We start from the raw sequence: 19,421 nt of genomic DNA, 5'->3' as shown, positions 1-19,421 counted from the left end.
TCAAATAACTAGTGTTAAATGAATGTAGAAAACCAAGCCACCATCACAATCATTTGTAACAATCACCACGTTTATTATAATGATTTTTAAACAATTCTTGCATTGATAAGTTGACTTCCAAAGGCCGTCAATATTTTCTTAACATAGTTTCATATTTTTTTTAACACTAACCGATTTTGGCCGTTTAAAGGTTGATCTAAGTAAACTTTACTCTTCTGATATCTGATATATTTAGTAATGGGTCTGTACTGTCAGCATAAAAGACGTGACGCCATCCCAGTCCGACACACTGAAGTTAAAATATTATTTATGTGCGTGAATTCGGCACTCCATTAAATTTATCGTTTACTTTTTAATTACCATTTCTTTGCTTCGGGCCATTAGTTCAGCACTCCCCGTCGACTAGTAATGAATTATAAAAATAAAAATATGGTAGAACAGAAAAACAACAAACCAATGTCAATAGAATACACTGGGAAATTGATGCATAGTAGTGGATGTGCCTATCTAATTATACAAAACTACAAGATATAATATATATAATAAAATAAGTTAATGAATGACTAAAGCTATAGGAAAGATAGTGATCGACCAAGTAATTCCCCATTGTTGAACAAGTTGTTTCAATTAATATTTAAAACCATATTCATATTCTGGCATTTTTAATGGTGCTGTAGGAAGTTTGTTCCCCGGACACAGTTAGAGGCACGAGCGATATAAAGCTGTAGCTATTCCTGGCTCTGGTTCTCTAATAAGCTAATCGTAAGGTACAAAGACATAGATGATGGGTGTGCCCTACAAGTAACTAGTCTTATATGTAATGGGATGTAATAGATAGATACATTAAACGTGGATTGAAATATAACTGGACTGGTGACCCATAAGTAATTTATAAAGCATTGGCGATCGATATGTTCCTTGTCTATTTCTCATGGTCACCAACCTGGCTGCGAAAGTTTTGGAGGCGGAGACGGCAACTGCAACTGTTACATGTTTGGCAGGTAAGCCGATATAAAACTCTATTACAATAGATCTAACTGTTCGATGAAATAAAACATGTCACTCTCAGGCGGAGAGCTAAGATATTTCCTTATCGTGAGCTCCGGTATTTTCTGATTGCTAATGGAGGCTGAACTGCAAACATACAAAACCTCGGGAAATTGAGCCCTGATCTTCTTTTTATTTATCCTCGATATTTGCATATACGTAGTTTTCTGATAGTTCTGAGACTTTGTGGTTTCATGTCACAAAGTGTAATGCCTCGTATTTTCGTAGAGCATGGAAGTTTTTCTACTTTCCTAACATCGTCTCCCCCATAGTCATAGTTACAATCCTTGGTAGCCTTGCACGTTACGAAAATTGACTCAAATATTAAGCTCTTGATATCCTGGGTGGATTTGCGACCCGTGAAAAACGTCGTGCGTTTCCTGTTCCTTGTGCTGATTCCCTGCGCTTGTCCAATGAATTCCTGAATGTTTTTCTGAGATTCTTTCGGAAAACAACTTGGGTGAATCTTTCGTAGTCTTGTCATTTGCGATGTACCTGATGCATTTGCGGCAAAAATTCGCTTGTATCGTATAATTCCATGGCTGTTACGCACCCACTCTTGCTTCCTGAGATTAATCTAGACTAATTTTGAAAAACACAACCTGTTGCAAGTGTAGTGGCACGACTACTGGACGAATATGACGGTGGTGAATGAGGAAGGACAAAATGATGAAAGAGGACAAAAAATAAAAGAAAGGAAAATGAGGGGAGTATAGAAATAAGAAGAACAAGGGAAACAATAACGAAGGACAAATATGAACCAAAAAGAAAACCAAGGGAAGTAATGGAAGGAATGAGGGATTTAACGAGAAACGAGTAAGTGGTCGAAAAAAAGAAATTCGTAATGAAATGAGGAAATCAATGGATTGAATAAAAAAGCGTGTATTAAGAGATGACATGAGATCGGCTGACACGAAACGAAAGCCAAAAAGTAAATGAAGTAAACGATAAAAAAAAATTAACTCTCCGATTTAAAAGTACATACATCGATATACATATCAGCAACATACCTCGTTTTCTGTTCCAGCCACATCTGGACGTGGTAATCTGTTGGGGAAATTTAAAATATTGCCAATTGTTCGATTTGAATGGAAAACTGGTCTTGATATTTCTTCTAATTTTTCCAGAAGAAAATTATTGTTTAGGCATAGCCTTTTTTAGTTGGCATATTCTTAATATTGATTAAATCCAAAACAGTCCAAAGCTTTTGTATTCATTCCTAGTATAGTTACGTCACCTACTAATTTCTTCTCTGTTATCTGAAATATATGACATATAGACACGCTATCAATAAAAGTAATGATGATTACGTACTGTAGGTCATTAATTAACAAGCAAAGAAAAGGAACAAGATAAGTAAAGAAAACAGGTACACATTAAAGAAACGTATACATACTTACCCTTAAAATAGCTTACTTTATATTTGATATAATAAATATATGTTATGAGGACATGAATTATTATGAATAAAATGCACGTTATCAACAGGTGGATTACTGCAAATGTTTTTCCTGTTGAATAGAGAGAAGAAAAAAATTAGAAATGTTGACGAGAATGAAGCGATTGTTTTTATGCTAAAGTACCAATAATTATTCATTTTCAATCCCCCCCCCCCCCTCCCCTCACAAAAACAAAACAAAAAACAAAAAAAAACTGCAGCTATGTTTTCAACTTGAAAAAAATCATCCTATTCCGTCAACACCCTTACAATAGAAGAATAACATAAAAAGAAACAGGTTAATGTCATTTTTAAGTTATTTTGTGACATTGTTCTTTTGTTGTTATTGATATCAGGTTAGTTTTCCCACAAAAAATCACTTTTATGCTTTATAAGGAAATTTTTTTCAATAACGAGCAATAATCGCAAAATAAAAACGTGCCAAAAACTAGACCTCTGTACGAGTTTTGATCCCAATTTGCGTTTTGGGTTAACACTCAGAACCTTCTTTTAAAAGTTAGGAACTGATGTACTATGATAAATGCTTGTTTGAAGCGGTATTTTTAATTGTACAAAGATGTTTTGTTGCATTTGTGTTAGAATGCACAGTAGCTTTGTCAGGCTTTTTTATAAAAAATGTATAGGAGTTAGAAATTGTATGGGAAATAAGCATATGAAGGCCTAAACCTCACTTTCGATTCAAATTTTTGCTTTGGGTTAACACTTTGATTCCACTTTCATCGGTCATCTCCACTTCCAATTAAGTTAAACCTTCTGAATAACAAGATTTTAGCCTTGTACAACAGTCTTTCTTCAAGAAAATAGTTTCAACTTTTCTGCGACTTGTTGGCGAGTTCATGTTAATGGCATTTTCACAGCATTAGTGGAAAAAAAAAACTTTTTTTTGGTTGCTTTTATTTTGCTTGCTGCTGTTTTGTTTATCCGTTTGCACAACTTCGATTTGTTTCTTTGGATACCGGTGTTCTTTTCCTTGTCATTGTAAAACAAAACGTAGTACTGCATTGATAATCATAAGAAGCATGCAGTAAAGTGATCTGAGGGTTCTGACTAGCTAAGCTTACCTTGGAAAAAAGCGTGCGATGATGGCAATGCGTGATTACAGCTACGTGTTGTTTGAAATAATGCAATGGTTGGAGCAACTAAAAGTAAAGAAAAAAAATGAACGGTGTTGCTGTTGTTGTATTTGGACGGTCTCAATTACAAAGGGAATTGTATGAGTATTAGTACTATTCGCCTATCAATCTATAGAAACTATCTATTCATTCATCAATTTTTTAAAGGGGCACTCGGATGAAAACGCCCTAATTTTTCAGAGTCCGAATAATTGAAGTATTAGAGGATAATTTGAGTCAATTATGATTATATAAACCAGATTAGTGAAAAGTTTCGCCTGGGAGCCACTTGCAGTTGAGAAATTTTGGGTTAAAAGAGAAAAGAACAATAGGGTTGAATAAATGACGTCATTTACTCACAACTTATATGCTAAATAAAATCTATAATTTTTATCTGACAAATTTTACTGTGAAGAAAACATGTTGCTTGGCTATAATTGGGGCCATATAGATATGTTTAATTAAGTTTAGAGTCATTTCCTATTTTATCCAATTTCATCCAAGTGCCCCTTTAAAACAGCCATCCCTCCATGATCCATTTCTCTCTCTCTCTCTCTCTTGTTCTGTCCCTCTTCCTTTCTCTTTTATCATTTCTATCTTTTTACAATGATGCCATTTCAATGCCATTCAAAGAAAGTGTTACAAAAACATCTAGTATACCCTGTTTAGTGACTTTTGTTGTTCCTGGGTACGTGGTTGGTTTGTTTCCATTTTCCCTGTTGACACTTGGGGACACTGTTGAAGTGTCAGTAAACAAATAAAGAACTTCGCGAGACTCATTCACTATATGTACCCAAGGCTGCATTCATTAATTTATCCTTCGAGCCATGCATCCTACCTCCCATTCATTCACCAATCAATGTATAGATCCATTTATTCATACACCGATCCTTTTCCAACAGCCAATACATCCATGCATCCATGCATCCATGCATCCATGCATCCATGCATCCATGCATCCATGCATCCATGCATCCATGCATCCATGCATCCATGCATCCATGCATCCATGCATCCATGCATCCATGCATCCATGCATCCATGCATCCATGCATCCATGCATCCATGCATCCATGCATCCATGCATCCATGCATCCATGCATCCATGCATCCATGCATCCATGCATCCATGCATCCATGCATCCATGCATCCATGCATCCATGCATCCATCTATCCATGCATCCATCTATCCATGCATCCACGCATCCATCCATCCAAAAAGTGATAATTTTTTTTAAAAAGTTATTGCTATGATCAAAATTATTTGAATGTATATTAAACCATCACTAGTAAATATTTATAGATAAATACTTCCTTACTAAATTGCGTGACGTTAATAAAATGTTCATCTTCCCCAACTTCATTTTCTGCTTGACATCTGTATTGTCCATAATCATTGCTGCCTTTGGTTACGAAAGTCAACACGCTTTTTTTTGTTTTGTAATCTATTGCTGAAACAATCTGGCCTTCACGTGGACCATACCATGTGATTCGTGGAAGAGGTTGTCCTGTTGCTATACAGTGTAGACTTATGTTTTTCCCTATAAAAGACCCAGTTGTCCTAGTGAATTTATCAATGTCAATCTGTGGCTTAACTGAAAGAAAAAGATCAAAGCTGGTGGTGTTGTAGTTGATTGGATTAGCATAAAATTTACATTCCGGTATACAAAATTATAAATGATGTAATGCAAAACAATAAATACTTTTTGATCTCATTAAAGTCGTTGTAATATCCTGCCCTGTTCCATGGAAAATCTTGAAATCTACTATATTAGGATATCGTTATGAACATTATTTCAATATACTTACACAACACAACTGTTACGGTTTCCATTGTCACAGGTTCATCGTTTGGGTTGTTAGTAGCGCGACATTCATACCCTCCACCTTGAGGTGCTCTGATGTTGTTAATCTTCAGTGCAGCATCCCCCTCTCCTTCACTCATGATATTGCCTAGAGGCATTCTTATCCACGAGACATTGGGTGTTGGATTGCCAGTAGCAAAACAGTTTAATTCCAGGGTATCTCCCTCGATCACTTTTATTTTTGATGTATTTGTCGTTGGTATAATTATTTTAGGTCTTGCTAAAAGAAGGGAAAAAAATTAAAGCGACTGTATTCAGTTGGTTGATTATTGTTTTGTAAGTATTGTTGGGAAAAAAAGACATGAAACTGAAAGCGTAATGGATAACGCAGAGATGGTGTTTTCATTCTAACATTACGCACATGGGTTGTAATATCTTTCGGGATTGTTTATTTCTCTTTTACACTGTGTAGATTTGATTATTTTTGCTATTCAGTTTTTCATCCCGTCCCGTCCCTTCCCGTCCTTTCCCGTCCTGTCCCGTCCTTTTCCGTTCCGTCCCTCCCTCCCCCTCCCCCCCCCACCCCCCCCCCCCCCCCCCCTGCCCCCTTCCAAATACATATCTTTAAATTCGAGGTATTGAGGCCATTCTTTATCAAGTAATTACCAACTTACTTGTGACAACAAGCTTTACTTTACTTCTGATCGGGTCCTTTTTTGTTAGCATCAAGGCACATCCATATGTACCGCTATCACCTACCGTAACATTCTGTATGACCAGGGGAGCATTGGACTCTAAGCTGACACGAGTAGGACTAAGGAATCGTTTTGGACAGGTTTTGTTGTTGATAGTCCACTGTCTTCGATGAAAAACGAGTTCATATCCAATTATAGATTCCGAATTATTTGGCCAATAAAATGACCATATTGGTGAGAATTCTTGAAAGTCATTTTTTCTGTTATCTACTGTGTAGTCCCAGACAAAACGTGCAACATTTCCAGCAGATACGTACGACACACTTGGCGGTACCCTAGTAAAACGAGCCTGCCCTGTGGTTATATAAATTACAGTAGATAAACGGCGTTGAACGGCATTTTTGGTGTTCATGAGTGTAATTCGTAAATACATAATGCATTGGTTACCTTTTGCGATATGCACAACTGGGACGACGGTCATTAGTAGCGCAAATATCAGTATTTTGATGAAGAAAACCATATTTCTCCTCAGCTAAGGTTTTCGTAAATATCAAAGGGTACTTTATTGATGTATATTATCTATTATGAAACGAAAATGTTTATAAAGATAAAAATAATTTTGGAAAATGAAATATTACACTTCCCCTAGGCCTAAATGTGGTTTGTTTCAAAAAGCCCTGTATACAATCGAAATTTTGTTGAAAAACTTAGTCCGTAATTTCAATGTCGATTTTACAATGGCGATTTTACGGCAAATCGTCGAGATTTGCAACTAATGGTTCGTTCGTTCGTTCGTTCATTCATTTATGTATTCATTTTCTTTACTTTGAATCATAATAATAATTATAATGTATGCATCTCTATAGCGCTTTTTGTAAAAGCATCCAATGCACAAAGCGCTTTACAACAACAATATCTATTGGTAAAAAAAACCAGAGGTTATGATGAGAATCCGGCGCACTGATTGGTAAATAACTTCCCATTATTTCTCTATAATCACTTACAGGTGGTTAGATTATTTAGGCAAAATGGCTGCTAGCCGGTTTGTCGAAGTTACGTAAAAGGAGATAAAATATCTGAATTGATTTCCTTTTTTTTTCTTCCGAATAATCAACTGTGTTATTTTACTGTTCCTTAGAAGCAAAGTCTCTCCTCTTTCTCTCCCTTCTTTCAGGCGAGAAGGAGAGAGGCTCTGCAGATGTAGAGCGTTTCCTTTTGATACACCGCTGTTCACGATCGTGGACGAACAAAACCAGCTTTAAAACGGGTTTTTAACTGGGTACATAAAGTGCGCATGAGCAAATGTAACACAACGTGACGCCAAACGTTGTTTGACGAGAGCGGCTGTCAAAATCATGACAGCGTTGCTAAGTTACGCCACGCAGGCCGACAAGCATAACGTCCTACATCGGCAGAGTCTATTTTTCTCACTCCACCAAAACAAAAGGAAAATAGGATTTGCTAGCAAGGAATTTTACTAATTTTCACGGCTAGGAAATTATTCCTCGATAATCACCTCGACTGGTTACAAATTGATAATGAGAAATTAAATATAAAAAGAGCTAAATACAATAAGAATATCTATAAGTAAAACTATTAACTATATATTCATTAATAGTATAGTAGTAATAAATTTTGCGTTCGGTGTGTATAACACATAATTTATTACTACTATACTATGTCTATTCTCTGCGTACATATTTACGGTGTTCAACTTACCTATAGAGAAAAAATATCGCTCTGGAATCCTCACGAATACCCTATACTTCATATTCCGGCTGCGTTACCAGCGTGGTTGGTCCTTGTAGTTTAGTGGTTAACACATCGGACTAGAATAGTTCGATTCCCGTCAAGGGATATTTTTCTCTTATTCTCTCTCTATATTTATTTAAATAAGTTGATATGTTAATAAAAACATACAAGCTACTAATAATATTAGAAGTAAAAATGATAATGAGCGAAAACGAAATTTAAAAATTATATAAAAACATTGTAAAACTAGTAATGTGCTTCTCTATAAAAATGTTCTAAGTTTTTTTTTCTTAAGACACTCTAAACTTGCACAATAATAAATTCATATTAACGTGATTATCAAAATAAGGAGAACAATGGATATCTTGTTTTTTGTGGACCTTGACTTTTTTGCACCTAGAAATATATAAAAAAGCATTGCAAGATTGCATTTCACGTTAAATATACTTTACGTTAAATATGAATAATGTATGCTAACCTGTGTAGATTGAGGGTGTTGAAGAAGCGGCATAACTAGCATTCTTGTTGCTTGTGGAACTACTTGCGTTCGACGTAGTCGTCGGAGCTGTAGCTTTTTTGCTTTCTGAATAAAGCAGATAGGTACAAATCAGAGACAACTAAAACAAATAGAAAGAATGCCCAAGTTTACATATAATAACTAATTAATTAACTAACCAGGGCATGATCTCATAAATTTGAAATTAAGCATGCAATGTCCTATCTATTAATCAAATTAAATTAACCATTCATCCCAAAGATTAGTCAATCAGGCAACAAAACTAAGGCCAACCATCCAGCCTAGCAACAAAAACATTGGTATTGTTAATTTAATATAATCTTAACATTATGTTACTTTATTCGGCTGAATTATTAGTTTTCTGATTGGCAATTAAGTTTTCAATCAAGAAACTAACGAAAAATCATATTACGTATATTAATAGTAAGCCATACAATATTTGTTTAAATTCAAAATCAGTTAATTTAAGAGAGGGAGAGGGAGAGAGAGAGTAGAGAGTGGGAGATGGGTACGTTTGGGAGGTAAAAAGGGATGAAATAAGGAAGAAGGCTGGAAGTGGAGTGTGTGTGGATGGCGAGGAATTGACGGAGAAGAGAGGTAAAAAGAGATAAAGCCCCAAAGACGGGAAGGGAGGTAAGGAGGGAAGGGGAATTTAAAAGAGGGAGGAAGGAATCAGTGCGAAGACTATGGAGGGAAGGAAAGAGGCATGGATTGTGGAGCAGGAAAGGGGAGAGAGGGCAAGATAGAAGGGTAGGTAGGGTAAGGCAAGGAGTGAGTACGGGTAGAAAGGAGAAAGGGAGGGAAAGGGGGACCAAAAGGGAATGGCATTATAAATTAAGGAATTAGTAACTGGATAATCCAATCCATGCCTTTTTTAGGTATTACAGGACAAACCCAATGTATAACATAATCATTATACTTACTTCTTTGTTTTATTTTTAAACGTACAGAATATTGTAGAATTCTGGTGACGTTATCACTGATACTTGCGATGTACCAATTGCAGTCATCCATTGTCAAGTTTTTGAGTTTGAACCAAGCATGTCCAAATGCTAAATTACCAGTAAAATTAACTCTTCCTTTGTATTTTGGTCCCATTTCATTATTAAAATATATCTTCCAATTGATGATATCCACATTTATTAGTTGTGGGTCAGCTATGTTTCCTTTGAGAATACCAAACGTTGCTGAGATTATCCTCTTTCCACAGGTATTGTTCCACATGAATTCAGCACTGTCTCCTTCACTAAGTTCTACATTTCTAGGTCCACTTATGCAACTGCAATTTACTGCATAGAAAAAAAGGACAAGTAAAAGACAATAGCTTCAAAATATATTGGTCTGTAGATACATGTACAAGTAAATGACCCTTATAATGGAAGCTCAATATTAGGAATTAGGAGACTAAGGAAAGGGTTCGTAAATTTCTAAAATGTTAATGAAACGAACAGAAAATTAAAAATTTAAAATAAAATAAAATAAGAGAAGAGAAGAGAAGAGAAGAGAAGAGAAGAGAAGAGAAGAGAAGAGAAGATAAGATAAAGGCAATATTAAGAAAAGTTAGTGCTCGTGTAATTCATCCCCAATAATATTCCTGAGAATACCTTAAAATCAGGTTAATAGAACGGTACAGTCTCGTGAAAGGTATGGACCACATCACTGTTACTATATTTAGTCTGATTGCGGAGCTTTATTTTTTTATTAACTTTACTACCTTTTACTAAATCCCTTGGTTGCTGTCATTTAAAAAAAAGAATATTAAGCACAACCCCGATTGTCTTTACAAAAATCATTAGCAAATTCTTTACATTCGTGCATACATATGTCATAGATCTTACAAACACAGGAGCAGTTAGGGGCAATGCGGGGAGTACCCGCGGGGGACCGGTGGTACTTGGCGGGGGTAATACACAGACCATACGATACCCCTGTCGCGAGTCCCCCTAACTGCTGCTCAAAAGCTACCTTTTGTTTTCTTATCAGGTTTCGAGGCTACCGTAAGTGCTCTTTCTGTGCGTATGTTTGTTGCTGGAAGGTCTGGAATAGCAAATAAGAGTTTGAGTTTTATGTCTCGAAGAAAGGGGTAATTCCTTAGTGAATGACACATGATTGTAAAATTAAAATAGTAAATACACAGACATTACTAAATCTATTTGTTTTATAATGAAGATGATGTAGATATATTTATTCTTGCTACCAATACCGTAGATGAATCAATTGTTCCCTTACGTACTTATTTCAGTAATGTTGAGGTAACCCACTTTCCAGCCCACTTCATTTGTTGCGTTACACTTGTACATTCCATATAAACCAGAGTTGCTGTCTGGTATTTTGAGAACCATTGTGCTGACGCCTGTTATTTCTGTGACACCAGATTCAACTTGCGTTCCATCAGCATAATACTACTTGAATAAGGGGCGTGGGTGTCCACTTGCTTGGCAAAGTAGGATGGTCTTTTCGTCGACAGTCCAGTTTAGAAACGTTATATTAGGTATGTCTACGACAAAGGACATAACAAGTAAAAAAATTAAGATCAAATGAAATAAAACATAAAAATATAAACCATAATTTTTGAAAAGCTATTTGTTTCATAGCTCAGGTGCAGGAATTGGAATAAATTAAGATAACAATGGCAGGATTGAAACAAATATTTTATTATTCGACAATTAAATACTTTGAATACTTACACCATACAGTGACTTGTGTTTGAGTTTCCACGGGATACTCATTAGGATTATTGGTTGCCTGGCACTGGTACGTCCCATTTTGAAGCCTTGTGATGTTCTGGATAACGAAGTCAGCAAAACCTACTCCGTGGATTTTTATTTCCTTGGCTTGGCCTTTCAGTAATACCCAAGTGATGTTTGGAGTTGGATTTCCAATTGCAGAACAATTGATACGCAGATCTTTTCCCTATAGCACTATATTGTTTGCTTGAAATTGGCTGGTGAATTGTGGCCGCGCTGTTATGAACAAATTATACACATAAAATGAGTGTCCGACTGTTCTTTAAGTTGTTACCTTATTAGAGAGCATAGAATCACCTAGTTAGTCTTGATCTGATTCACTTGCTTCAACCTCTTTCCACTCTATGTACGCTTACAATAGTAGAGACAAAGAGTAAAGTGGATACTGTCTGATTGGTGGCAGAAAAACTTAGCCGTAACTAGCAAACATATCCACAAAGGTTAGCTCTGTAACGGTTATTGCGTAAAAGAATGATGGCGATTTTTAGTTTTTTAGTTGTTTTCTTTTTCAACAGAAGCCCGTTTTCAAATGATGTCAGCGCTTTCATTTGGCTTCACACTGACATTTTATTTTCAAACCAAATCTAAGTAAAACACCAAATTTTTCTCAAAATTCTAAAATTTTAAAATATTCAAGCAAGTTGTTTTTTCAAGGTCTAAAAGACTTACTTGTAACAAAAAGCTGAATTTCACTTGCTATTGGGGGTGAAGTCTTCAATAACAAATCCATTCCGTATATTCCAATATCAGCAGTAGTGACATTAGAGATAACCAGGGTAGCATTGGACTCTCTGCTGACTCGAGTGGTAGGGTATAAAAGTCTGACAGGACACTTCTCATTAATGATTGTCCATTTCCAGTCTCTTAAGACATGATCATATCCAATGGCAACAGGTGTTCCATTAGCATTGTAATAATTCCATGTTGGGGAATTGAACTGAAATTCTTCCTTCCTGTGGTCTACGGTGTAATCCCAAACAAACCTGGCTGTCCCACCACTGACAACGTGCAGAGGATTTGGTGGAGCTTGAATGATTCGAGTTTTACCTATTCAAAGAAAAAAAACACATCTCAGTATTTGTAATAGCTACTAATAAAAGCACAATGTACAATAGGAAATATTATATAAATTTCAAATAGTTCAATACCTTTGACATAATTTCCAATTATTATCAAAAGGATTACATAATAGAAAAGCTGATGTCGGGTCGAGAACCTCATGTTCCAGAGTTATGGCCAGCCTTACAAAGATATTTGTAACTTCATAAGAACTCAAAGTTAGAAAGTGCAAGCAGATAAAAATTTTTTTTTTCACTTTCTATAATATAATAGCCAATTCTCAGGGACTTATTATTATTATTATTATTATTATTTTTGTAATTCTTCTCTCTGCTTGTCTTGCCTTTTCATGTCCACTTCTTTTTTAACCTAGTTTATCTTTCAATTCACATTCTCTATTCTAATAACTAAAATCATCGGCAAAAAACATGCTTTTGTTTATTGAGCAACGAATCTCTGCCGAGCACTCGATGTATAAAGTATTTTATTTGCTATATTAAACCTATGAAAGTTTTACGATCCTAAACATGCACCAAAATCATTCTTAACTTTTCATTGTACTAATAATATTAAGTAACTAGATAAGTTCTAACAAATTATCAGGTATACATAATCATGAAATATATAACGACCATAGCGGTGAATTTGAATCGAATTCAAAAGAAATTCATGTTCATAATTTCATTAGAAAAATCCGCCTATTATACTTATATCGTGAATAATATATTGATGATAATAATTGACAAAAGGAATCCTTTTCAAATAAGATACAGGATACGTGCATTTTATATATTCATTTCAATATGCTTCATTTCGTAGCAAAAGTAAATACGACTATTTAAAACAATGAATATTTATCCAAACTTATTGGAAATTGTTTATTGAGTGTATTTAAGTTGTCAAAAGTGGGGAAAAAACACCACGCTATGACACGAGATAGAGATGAATAACATATCGAAACGAAAACATCACAAACCACCTGACAATATATCCGCACGTGATCTTACTTTTTATCCTCGATATTTGCATACAGATGCAGTTTCTGATATTCAGAACTTTGAGGGTTATGTACGAAGTTTAAAGCTTCATATTTGCGGATATGCAAGGGAAATTCTACTCGTCTAACATTGTCCCCCATAGCCCTATATAGAGCCTGGTAGTCTTGCATGTTCGACGATAACGCATCAATATTAAGTTCTTGATAATCATGGTGAGTTTGAGAAGGTTGAAGGTCACATTCAGTGTTTTCTTGCGCTGCATTTCCGGCATCGGAAGATGACTCAGACTTATCTGATATTCGTTCGTAGTCTTCGTTTGACGACGTCTTTATTGGTGCATTTTCGGCTAAAACTTGGCTTGTAGCAGAATGCCTCGTTGTTACAGCAACCGCGATCGCGTCCTGCAAAGTGATTATAAAACATGAGCAATAAAATAATGATAAAAGTGACGTGAGTGAAGGAAGGTCGAAGGGAGGGATGGACTGAGCGACGAGGGACAAATGGACAGGGGAAAGGACAAAAAGAAGAGAAAGGTACGAAGGAGGGAGAGAGGTAGGGAGGGAAGGAAGAAAGGAAGGAATAGGATTAGTTCTCCGCTTAAAAGTAAAAACATCGATCGAAATTACTAGGAACATACCTCATTTTCTGTTCTAGTCACAACTGGACGGGAAAATCTGTTGGAGAATATGATATTGTTTTTTTCGATTTAAAATAAAAACTGGTACAGATGTTTCTTCTATTATATTCTACGACAGTAATATCGTGTAGGCATAGCCCTTTTTCAATTGATAACATATCGTATACCAAGAGCTTTTGTTTTTATTCCTAGTATATTTACATCACCTTGTAGTTTCTTCTTTGTTATCTGAAACTATAAAAAATATTGCCATGTTATCAATAGAAGTAATAGGCCCTTTCCAGTTAACGGTCGTGTGTTTGTATTGGTGAGCAAAATTTGGTAATTGTTTTAAGCTACTTTTAAAGAACTGAATGAAACAATATTCAACCAGTGTGTTACGAAATGCAGGTTTATTACGATCTCTCGAAACATGATGAAGGATGTTGGTTTGCTGACCAGAAAATTTCTCCCATGGGAATCAAAATGTTCATTCAATTGCTCTCAGGAATTAATAAGCACGTGATTATTGAGCTGCAAAGGTCCTATTGTATGATTACATTTCACATTGATGTAACAAGCAAAGATAAACAAGGTAAAATAACACAAATATAAATTTAAGAAACAAAGCCTCTTACCTTCAAGAGAGTTTCTTCTACATTTGATGAAATTATATGTTAGGAGAACAGCAATGATTATGAATAAAACGCATGTTATCGACATATTGATAATTGCAAAAGTTCTTCCTGTACAATAACGAAAAAAAAAAAAAAAAATTAGAAATGTGGACGAAAATGAACCGTTTTTTTTTTTTTTTTTTTTTGATCTACAGAGTAAGCAATAAAAATCATCCATTTATTTATTTATTTATTTATTTTTAGGGCATTTTCAACATTTAAAAAATAATTCGATTCCATCGATATCATTTAAGTGGAAGAATGACACAAAAAGAAGCAGGTTAATGACATTTTTTTATGTTGCGGTATTGTTTATTAGTTATCATTGACATCAGACAGCGTGTTAATATATATGTAATGAGTACTAACGGTACTGAGCAATCAAAATTCGACTAAGGCGTCGTTCCCCTCAAAATTTTTATTTTTATGAGTTACCGTAAACGGTTATTTGATCTCCTTTTCAACTGAACATGTCTACGTATCAAATGAGTTCGACTTCCCGATGACTTCTCGGTGAGTTCATTTTAATGGCATTGTCACAGCATAAAAAAATAGTGTTGTTGTTGCCCTTGGTGCTGTTTTGTTTATCTGTTTCTTACAGCTTTGATTTTTTTTTTTTTAATTATTTTTTATTTATTTTTTATTGAGTAGGTGGAAGGGGTATATCGTTGTTAATTTCCTTCTCTATAAAAGCCTCCACGCAAAAAGTAGTACTAAATTAATAATCATGATAAGAAGGTGTACAATGATCTGGGGTTTCTGACCAGGTATGCTTACCTTGGTAAAAAGCGTTCGATGGCAATGCATGATTACAGCTAGGTGTTGTTTTTAACGATGCAAAGGTTGGAGCAACTAAGAGTAAACGAAACAAAAGAACAAACAATTCAAAGAAAGGGGAATTGGCAATTTTCTTCATTTATGGCTCATTCATAATTCCTACTCGTAGTAGTAGTAGTAGTAATAGTAGTAGTAGTAGTAGTAGTAGTAGTAGTAGTAGTAGTAGTAGTAGTAGTAGTAGTAGTAGTAGCAGCAGCAGCAGCAGCAAAAGCAGCAGAAGCAGCAGCAGCAGCAGCAGTAGTACTAGTAGTAGTAGTAGTAGTAGTAGTAGTAGTAGTAGTAGTAGTAGTAGTAGTAGTAGTAGTAGTAAAAGATCCTACTTGCCATCTTTGTTCAATTTAGTTGTTGACATCGATGGTTTAAAAGTTTTTCTTGCTACACTTTTCGCTAAAACAGAAATGAAACATGAGAAAAAATTTTAATGAAATAAAGGCGATGTAGATATATTTATGCTTGCTACCAGTACCGCAGATGAATCAAAGTTCCCTTACGTACCTATTTGAGTAATGTTGAGGTAACCCACTTTCCAGCCCACTTCATTTGTTGCGTTACACTTATACATTCCATATAAACCAGAGTTGCTATCTGGTATTTTGAGAACCATTCTGCTGCCGCCTGTTATTTCTGCGACATCAGATTCAAATTGCGTTCCATCAGCATAATACCACTTGATTAAGGGGCGTGGGTGTCCACTTGCTTGACAAAGTAAGATGATCTTTAAGTCGACAGTCCAGTTTAGAAACGTTATATTAGGTTTGTCTACGACAATTGAAATGGCAAATGAAAATAAATAAATAAATAAATAAATAAATAAATAAATAAATAAATAAATAAATAAATAAATAAATAAATGAATGAATGAATGAATGGATGGATGGATGGATGGATGGATGGATGGATGGATGGATGGATAGATGGATGGATAGATGGATGGATGGATGGATGGATGGATGGATGGATGGATGGATGGATGGATGGATGGATGGATGAATAAATAAATAAATAAACATAAAAAAACTAAAACACAATATTTGAAAAGCTATTTGCTCCATAGTTAAGGAATTGGAATAAATTAAGATAACAATGGCAGGATTGAAACAAATATTTTATTATTCGAAAAATTAATACTTTGAATACTTACACCATACAGTGACTTGTGTTTGAGCTTCCACGGGATACTCATTTGGGTTGTTGGTTGCCTGGCACTGGTACGTCCCATTTTGATGCCTTGTGATGTTCTGGATAACGAGGTCAGCGAAACCTACTCCATGGCTTTTTATTTCCTTGGCTTGGCCTTTCAGTAATACCCAAGTGATGTTTGGAGTTGGATTTCCAATTGCAGAACAACTGATACGCAGATCTTCTCCCTCAACCATTATATTGTTCGCTTGAAATTGGCTGGTGAATTGTGGCCGCGCTGTTATAAACAAATTATACACATAAAATGAGTGTCCGACTGCTTTTTAAGTTGTTACCTTATTAGAGAGCATAGAATCACCTAGTTAGTCTTGATCTGATTCACTTGCTTCAACTTCTTTCCACTCTATGTACGCTTATAATAGTAGAGACAAAGAGCAAAGTGGATTATTAGTGTCTTATTGGTGGCAGAATAACTTAGCCGTAACTAGTAAACATATCCACAAAGGTTAGCTCTGTAACGGTTATTGCGTAAAAAAATGATGGCGATTTTTAGTTTTTTAGTTGTTTTCTTTTTCAACAGACGCTCGTTTTCAAATAATCTCATTGCTTTCATTTATTTCCAAACCAAATCTAAATGAAACACCATATTTTTCTCAAAATTGCTGTCAAAGCAAGTTGTTTTTAAAGGTTTGAAAAGTAACTTAGTCTAAAAGACTTACTTGTAACAAAAAGCTGAATTTTACTTTTTATTGGCGGTAAAGTCTTCAATAATAAACTCATCCCGTATATTCCAATATCAGCAGTAGTGACATTAGAAATAACCAGGGTAGCATTGGACTCTCTACTGACTCGAGTGGTAGGGTATAAAAGTCTGGCAGGACACGTCTCATTACTGATTGTCCATCTCCAATCTCTTAAGACATGATCATATCCAATTACAACAGGTGTTTCATTTGCATAATTATAGTTCCATGTAGGGGAACTTAGCTGAAATTCTTCCTTCCTGTTGTCTACGGTGTAATCCCAAACGAACCTGGCTGTCTCACCACTGACAACGTACAGAGGATTCGGTGGGGCTTGGATAATTCGAGCTTTTCCTGATGATATATAGATATATGTGCTTTCAGTACTTCTTATAATTAGTTATAAAATACAATGTAAAAAAGGAATGAAAATTTAAATGCAAAATGACAGAAAACGAAATGAGAATACCTTGGACATAATTTCCAATTACTGCAATAAGAATAAAATAATTGAAAAGTTGATCTCGTATCAATGACCCCATCTTCAGAAAGATCTTGCAAAACATAACATAGAAAGTGTCGATGGCAAACACTACAAAGCCATATTTTCACTTTCTATTAAATAGACTGTTTCTTTCATAGGGCAATGTGTATTCTTGTGAAAATATAAAATAATAATAATTTTAAAAAAAACTTTGTTTAAAACTCATCAATTAAATTTCAAAAAACTTCAATGCGAGGCTACTCGTAGCAAAATGATCAACAACAAACCAACAAACCAACTCGTATGGCAAAAAAGGCTGATATTGAAGTAAACAATTAAATTTCAAAATGCAATTTTTTTTTAATTGGAGGGGTAAAAAGCTTTCAAATCTTGCAACATATTATTTATTGGGAATTTCAAGTCTCTCTTTTTGTCTTATTCACTGGTTGTTCATGAAAAGCATACATGGAACATCTTTGGACCCGGGCATTGGACTCTTTTATCCTTTGCTATACTATTTTGACTTATTAGCCAATTTTTTATTTACATTTCATGTAAAATTATAATATAATGCATGAAGCCATAGTTTAAATAACACAGAACTTGGGAAAGGACATTATAGAAAACGACTTATATACATGCGTCAAACAACCAAAAATAGATCATTTTAATTTCATTCTTTGAAAAAGTGCTTTCGTAACGTTATTTTAGTTTCATTCTCAACACTTTTCGAAATTTTATCTGCCCATAGCTCACATGATAGCTATACAAATATAGCCCTGTGATAACGCAGCAGGTGTACTTTATCACGCCAATTTAATATATATATTTTAATCAATAAAAAAATTCAAAATTGATTATCAAAATACCTAGCTGATTCCTTCGAAGGCAATTAGCCAATCAGCGCGAAGTGAACATGCATGGCTTGTTAGCTTTACGCCATAGGGGAAAATGGCGCCTCACCGCTGGCCTGACCGGGCACAGGTAACCCAAGCTTGGTTTCTGTGGTGTCATGTTATAAGGAAATGTATGGAGATTCATCAAAAATTTTAATAAAATTATTGAAACGTGAAATAAAGCCTCGAAATTTTACCCCATCATTGAGAAAGAACACTTCCTTCGCTCTGTGTGGTTATTTTTTGAATTTAGCCCGTTTTAAGGATTTTTTCCCCCAACAGTAAGAAAAAAGAGAAGGTTGGAAACTCGGGATCCAAAAGCGAGCCATCAAGAGTCTTTGAAACCTCGTACGTCTTCGAATTAATCGACAAGATTCGTGAACATCCTAACATCATGAAGTGGGATCGTGGCGGTCAGTTGATTTACGAAGATAAACCCTTGTCTGGATCTAGTGGAGATCTAGTGGGGGATTTTTTACGAGCGCGCAAAGGGTTTGGTCCTCCTGGATGGGAAACGTTTGCTAAAGGACTCGCCAAGATGAATGCTCCCAAAGATCTGGTAAGAAATGAAAAGAAAAGAACCGTTCTCAGAGAATTTAAAGCAAGGTCTAACCCTATACCAGAACAAGTTGACCAATGGATTACCCCTATCCCACCCCTGACGGAAAGAAAATTCCACCCAAGTCCTATACGAAGTGCAACGCGTAACGCTAAGGAACAGATGCGTCAAAGATGGTTCAACTTTACTTAAGCAGTAATTATTTGTACTAGGAAATTCATGAATAAAATAATACCAGTTTGATCGTTACATGGTGTTCATTGATTTTTGTCTGGAA

General features: G+C 35.3%; 3 protein-coding genes across 4 annotated transcripts; all 3 read right to left on the bottom strand.

Annotated features, from left to right (window-relative positions):
- Nucleotides 1-1,183: 1,183 nt before the first annotated feature.
- Nucleotides 1,184-6,689, bottom strand: LOC116292913 (uncharacterized). Its single transcript, XM_089038824.1, has 9 exons — nucleotides 6,567-6,689; nucleotides 6,099-6,473; nucleotides 5,429-5,704; nucleotides 4,939-5,214; nucleotides 4,279-4,353; nucleotides 3,568-3,645; nucleotides 2,448-2,558; nucleotides 2,058-2,094; nucleotides 1,184-1,613 (listed from the first exon to the last, which is right to left on the bottom strand). Exons 1-9 carry the CDS (start codon nucleotides 6,637-6,639, stop codon nucleotides 1,184-1,186), a joined length of 1,731 nt encoding a protein of 576 aa, XP_088894950.1. The 5' UTR covers nucleotides 6,640-6,689.
- Nucleotides 6,690-7,576: 887 nt separating this feature from the next.
- Nucleotides 7,577-12,355, bottom strand: LOC148913744 (uncharacterized). 2 transcript variants are annotated; one of them, XM_089035882.1, is made up of 8 exons: nucleotides 12,284-12,355; nucleotides 11,805-12,182; nucleotides 11,076-11,351; nucleotides 10,622-10,885; nucleotides 10,354-10,425; nucleotides 9,312-9,677; nucleotides 8,350-8,454; nucleotides 7,577-8,267 (listed from the first exon to the last, which is right to left on the bottom strand). In XM_089035882.1, exons 4-8 carry the CDS (start codon nucleotides 10,728-10,730, stop codon nucleotides 8,194-8,196), a joined length of 726 nt encoding a protein of 241 aa, XP_088892008.1. In that variant the 5' UTR covers nucleotides 10,731-10,885; nucleotides 11,076-11,351; nucleotides 11,805-12,182; nucleotides 12,284-12,355; the 3' UTR covers nucleotides 7,577-8,193. The 2 variants fall into 2 exon arrangements, with proteins under 2 accessions (XP_088892008.1, XP_088892012.1); XM_089035886.1 differs by having other exon boundaries at nucleotides 7,577-7,997.
- A 703-nt stretch (nucleotides 12,356-13,058) lies between these two features.
- On the bottom strand, nucleotides 13,059-17,832 carry LOC148913743 (uncharacterized). Its single transcript, XM_089035746.1, has 10 exons — nucleotides 17,675-17,832; nucleotides 17,182-17,559; nucleotides 16,464-16,739; nucleotides 15,818-16,081; nucleotides 15,647-15,709; nucleotides 15,263-15,337; nucleotides 14,447-14,554; nucleotides 14,036-14,063; nucleotides 13,830-13,866; nucleotides 13,059-13,593 (listed from the first exon to the last, which is right to left on the bottom strand). The coding sequence occupies exons 1-10, from the start codon at nucleotides 17,769-17,771 to the stop codon at nucleotides 13,198-13,200; spliced, it is 1,722 nt and encodes a 573-aa protein (XP_088891872.1). The 5' UTR covers nucleotides 17,772-17,832; the 3' UTR covers nucleotides 13,059-13,197.
- Between the last annotated feature and the right edge of the window lie 1,589 nt (nucleotides 17,833-19,421).

The sequence above is a fragment of the Actinia tenebrosa genome, unplaced genomic scaffold (assembly GCF_029948245.1).
Source record: "Actinia tenebrosa isolate PJP-AT-01 unplaced genomic scaffold, QUT_ActTen_1.0 PGA_scaffold0__85_contigs__length_37466705, whole genome shotgun sequence".
Taxonomy (NCBI): Eukaryota; Metazoa; Cnidaria; class Anthozoa; order Actiniaria; family Actiniidae; genus Actinia; species Actinia tenebrosa.
Note: the sequence above shows the minus strand (reverse complement) of the source record. Positions and strands in the feature narration are given on the sequence as shown.

Excerpts from the sequence above, each read along its gene's own strand:
- LOC116292913 (XM_089038824.1), bottom strand. The coding sequence starts at position 6,639 with ATGGTTTTCTTCATCAAAATACTGATATTTGCGCTACTAATGACCGTC. Across the intron at positions 6,474-6,566 it reads AGTTGTGCATATCGCAAAAG|GGCAGGCTCGTTTTACTAGG; the intron begins GTAACCAATGCA and ends ATATAACCACAG. Across the intron at positions 5,215-5,428 it reads AACCGTAACAGTTGTGTTGT|TTAAGCCACAGATTGACATT; the intron begins GTAAGTATATTG and ends TTTTTCTTTCAG.
- LOC148913744 (XM_089035882.1), bottom strand. The coding sequence starts at position 10,730 with ATGGTTCTCAAAATACCAGACAGCAACTCTGGTTTATATGGAATGTAC. Across the intron at positions 9,678-10,353 it reads ACCTGATAAGAAAACAAAAG|TAAATTGCAGTTGCATAAGT; the intron begins GTAGCTTTTGAG and ends TTTTCTATGCAG. Across the intron at positions 8,455-9,311 it reads TTTAAAAATAAAACAAAGAA|AAAGCAAAAAAGCTACAGCT; the intron begins GTAAGTATAATG and ends TGCTTTATTCAG.
- LOC148913743 (XM_089035746.1), bottom strand. The coding sequence starts at position 17,771 with ATGTTTTGCAAGATCTTTCTGAAGATGGGGTCATTGATACGAGATCAA. Across the intron at positions 14,555-15,262 it reads ATCGAACGCTTTTTACCAAG|GAAGAACTTTTGCAATTATC; the intron begins GTAAGCATACCT and ends GTTATTGTACAG. Across the intron at positions 13,594-13,829 it reads TGACTAGAACAGAAAATGAG|GACGCGATCGCGGTTGCTGT; the intron begins GTATGTTCCTAG and ends ATCACTTTGCAG.